At 32.0% G+C, this 4746-nt stretch overlaps 1 protein-coding gene across 1 annotated transcript in view; it reads right to left on the bottom strand.

Annotated features, from left to right (window-relative positions):
- Nucleotides 1-4746, bottom strand: part of LOC106764112 — a 12378-nt gene continuing 7632 nt past the window's right edge. Inside the window, exons 5-9 of the mRNA XM_022782587.1 lie at nucleotides 3815-4006; nucleotides 3247-3354; nucleotides 1750-2037; nucleotides 1360-1434; nucleotides 1-576 (exon numbers count right to left, since the gene is read on the bottom strand). Of these exons, the coding sequence (XP_022638308.1) occupies nucleotides 3956-4006 (51 nt within the window). The 3' untranslated portion in view covers nucleotides 1-576; nucleotides 1360-1434; nucleotides 1750-2037; nucleotides 3247-3354; nucleotides 3815-3955. The remainder of the gene's footprint in view (nucleotides 577-1359; nucleotides 1435-1749; nucleotides 2038-3246; nucleotides 3355-3814; nucleotides 4007-4746) is intronic.

Below are 4746 nucleotides of genomic sequence, written 5' to 3'. Positions count from 1 at the left end.
TTTTACAAACCAAAGCTAAAACTAAGAGTAACAGTGGGTTGACACAAGCCCATTACAAATCAAATACAAGGAAAATAAAAAACAAGAGCTACGCTACTTTCTTGGTACAGTCCACTGCTGCAATGCTTCACTGGATCAAAATGTGGCCTTCAACTAGCTCGATCTCATCATGAAGCTTGATGTTCCAATCCTGCAACACAAATGAACAAAGCTGTTGTCATTTACACCCTTAACCAAACCAGTTTGCACAAAAAGATAAAGCAATTAGAACTTCCGTTTCTCGATCTTGTAAACTTGATGCACAGAATTGATCCTTATTGCTCTCAAATAACGTCTCAACTGATACTGCACAAACAATTCTACTAGTTCAGCACATCAAACAATTATAATTCTATCAATTGCAGGCCATACAACACAATTTAAACATATTAGAAGCCTTTGATATAAAAGAAACTCCCTTTTTGTCATGCTTGATATTTGTCATTAATCAAACCTCCTTGCAATTTTACAACGTCCACAAGAGGTGCTAAGGCTGCTGTTTGTATCACAGGTTCACGCTCACACTCATCCTTTATACTAATATTAGATTAAAGAAGGAAATAAATCGTTAGCTACTTTTCAAATCTCTCTACAAATTCCGCAGATACTAAAGAAATATTAAGGGCAAATGAGAGACAATCTAACATACTCTAAAACTTTCTGAGATATAATATGGACAATTTACATGATATACTCTATAAAAAATATTACATGATTTTTTTTAATGCAGTGGAAGATTATTTCCGGCAGGAACATAAAAAAGTGTAAGTTCCTTTTTCTCACTCCTAGTTATGTAATCATGGAGAAAACAATCCAGGTAACCTAGCTCCTTCCAATAATAACAACATAACAAAGTCCTGAAGTTTAACACAGGCTTTAGGATAAAGCTAAGAACTACCTGAAACACAACTACATAACTAATAATTTATCTCCCATTACGTTCAAAATCAAAAGGAGCCCACCTAAACTTATGCCTGGTAAGACAAATCTTAAAAATAAATGTTCTACAACATAAAACATGCCAAAAAACACAAACTCTGACAACTTAATTTGGAACAAGTTACACTTAAATGTTATATCACTCACAAGATAGTCACAGAGGAAAATTTTTAAAAATTGGGAGATCTATTCTCCCTGGAACTTTATAACCCTCCTGCAATGATTATTTTTTATTTATTTTGTATGTACTGATTAGCTAAGAAATCATATTAATTATTTTTTTTTCACATTTGTAACGATGCTCCTTGCTTAATTACAAAAATAAAGGAATGCATGATCATAATAAGAAAACAAAAAAAAAAAACATTATGTGCAACAAACCTCCCTACGAAGAAGCAAGTTTAGAGAACTGCAATAAGCTTTTCTCAGCGGACCCAAGCAATTCTTGTCAAGACTCTGCAAGTGTCCAGAAATATTATTTAAGTAGAAAAAGAAAATTACTGGAGATATACATGTATCCAAAACAAAATTCACGCAAAAATAATAGTAAGGAGGACTATTTGATTTGAGATTAAGTTTTCTAAATTCATTTTCTGCTGTAACTTTTTTGTACAAAAAATAACATGATTTATTTATTTGTTTTCTATTTTCAGATATTTGTACAAGGAAAAGGGAAACCAAAGTTCTACAAAAGCTTTGAAAATAGGGAACAAAATGAAAACAGAAAGCATTTTGTCAAGGTAAATAGGTTCTTGGTCCCAAATTTTTAACCTTCAAATGTTGCAGAAGACGTGCATATGTCCTGCACTTGTACCGCAGGTCAGCATGATCAGGCCTCTTTAACTGTCCTCGCTGTTTCGAGCAAGCGGAAAAAATTATACCAATAAATTCAATCAAAAGACTCCAGGGATAACAATTCTATAACAAATATGTAGAAAAGTAGCTTTTATCACTTATCATGAAGTCCACCAAGCTAGCAAAATAATTTCTCAAGAATTCAGATGCTCTCCTGACAAAAGTAGATTTTAATTTTTCAAGTTCTGCACGCTTTTCTTTAACCTGTAAGGGGTTGCAGGAATCAGAACAGATGATTTTTAGGCCCAATACATATTTTCCATATCAACCAAAGCCAGACTATTTTCACTATTCTTTGTGATGCCAAATTCGTAGCACTCTTACAATATTCCCAGACAAAAGAAATGATAGAAATAATGGATGAAAAATCATCAGTCACCTTGAAAAGATTTCCATTAATACTTTTCTAACAGACGAGTACAGTCTCATGGATAATTTCGTTTCCTAAATGCCTAAGTCATAATTGGCTTCCTTTACCAACATCACAACTTCAAGTGGCACTTCAAAAGGCACATGAGTTCATTTCACAATAAATAATCCTAACATTCCTAAGTATCACATAAAGAAACTATTGTCTTTTCATTTCTTTTAATTGAAAGATATCATGTTTAAAATCCACCTATTAACTAAATTTCCTATAAACTAATATCATGTTTAATTGCATTTATTTACAAAAATATTTATTATTTTATCATCTTAAAAGACTTTAAGAAAAAATGATCACTTACTATAAAATATTAGTATCGTGCGTTCAACCGTTTGGAGGCAGCAAAGTACAGAATGCAGATGTGATTACTATAGTGTGCGTATGAGCGAACAGGGACCTACAACACATGTTCCATTCTCCGAATGATTAGTATACATATTATTGGGGAAGAAAAGACATGCTGCTACCATTTCAAATCATATAGTTAAAAGAGTAATGGTAAATCTTAAGCTTAAACCCCTCACTTTAACCACACAATGTGACAAATTTAGAAGTCCTTNTNCTATANCTGATAGTCTTGGACAAACTGGAATTCCAATAAAAACTATAAACTGGGATTACATTTTTTAATTATATTTTAACTTTACACTCATCATCTTTGCATATTAATTTCTAAAGTAAATTTTAGTAGTCTTTTTAAGTTGACAACTATTAAAAATACCACGTATCATAATTTAAATTGTTTATCTTAAATCTAAAATATACTTTATAATTTTAAACATATCTGTTTATTATAAACTTAAAACATAATCTTATGAATGTACTACTAAAATTTATTTATTATGAATTTTAAAATTAACTAATTAATACACAAGAAAAAGTGACAATGGAGGATAATGAATTAAAAAAGTTACTAAAAATGTAATCTAGATATGAAAAACTGAAAATAGAACATTTAAATTATTAATGGGTAGCAAAAGAAGTACCAGATCATACGTGAAGATGATAAAAAGGAGCAAAAACGGTTTCGAAGCATGCTCATTTGAAAGTTCACCCGACAGAGGAATTACGACAATCTTGAAAACTCCAAAAATCTGCAGAAAAATTACATCATTAAATCTAAAACTCATTAAAGGTTTGCCCGAGTCCTTGAAGACTAAATTTCTATTTCGGAGGATTGAAAAAAAGGAATATTCTTACCAGTTGAATTCAAAACTAACAACATTAATTGATTAATGTCACTAAAGGTGGATTAGCTTGTTTTCAAAATGACTACAATGAAAGTAAAAAGAAAATAAACAGATTTCCATACCTCTTGAGTCTGAGGGTTTGAATGTGAATCTAATTATGTGGTTATACTAACCGAGTGATTGAATTTGACTATAATGCAATGAAGGGTAAGAACTAGCAAGAGCCAAAAGGCACAAAATGATCACTTTTTATGTTCTTTTTTCTAAGAATTACATACATAATCTTTATATGGATGTGGAATCAGAAAAAGGACAAGTAAAGAGTTCCATACGGATGAACAAATGATTTTATAGTGGAAAGCACCTTGGATATGGAGACCCTTTGGTTTATTTTTGTCCATATTTCCTCCAAGACCAAAATTCTGAAGGTAGCCCTTCATTCTTCAGCTTCCCAACGTTTTCTCCTATCCTAACTGCCACGACTGTTTTCTCAACCACTTTCCTGTCATATGCACAACTCAATATCCAAAACTTGAGTTCCATGTCCCTCCAACTCCTACATAAATGTTGAAAAACACATCTGGGTCAGACCCAGTTTGCAATTGAAGGCTACATACATGAGCAGCAGCAATAATAACAGGGTTGAATAGAACCATTAAATTGGAAAGCATTCACACTGTAAATTTTTTTGGGTAAAACTTCACAAGGTTTAGGGTCAGATAAATCAATCTTGCTTCATAGCTTCTATCAGCTGCAGTTCACCTTGTGGGTACAGTTGGCGAAGGCCCTTTGCCTACACTTGTGGCAGGGAAAACTAAAATGAAAACAAAGACTCAATCTACAAAATGCAAGACCCAAAACAAAACTAAAAAACAATTAAAAGACTAAACACAAACTAGGAACACAAGACTTATTCACAACTCAACCTATCTTGCCAATTCAATCATTTTTCAGCCATTTTCTCAATCAGAACTGCACAATCATATTTCTCAACTTTAAATATCAATTTCAGCATTCCAAGCATTTGAAAAACAACTTAATTCAGCCACGACTGAACTCATATGCAAAAATTTAATGCTAGGACTACTTGTACATGAATCTAAAGCAGAAAACACAATTAACAATTCTAATCAAAAGAAATGAAACTAAGAAATGAGTTAAATCAGCAAAGAAAGAATGAGAGTATGAAACAGAACCTAAAATGAACCTAGAAATGTCTAACATCATCTCCTAAACTATATACAACCTATACAAGCTAAGACTGGATAAAAGAACCTAAAACAACTCTTAAACCAA

Source organism: Vigna radiata, chromosome 6 (genome assembly GCF_000741045.1).
Source record: "Vigna radiata var. radiata cultivar VC1973A chromosome 6, Vradiata_ver6, whole genome shotgun sequence".
NCBI lineage: Eukaryota > Viridiplantae > Streptophyta > Magnoliopsida > Fabales > Fabaceae > Vigna > Vigna radiata.
Note: the sequence above shows the minus strand (reverse complement) of the source record. Positions and strands in the feature narration are given on the sequence as shown.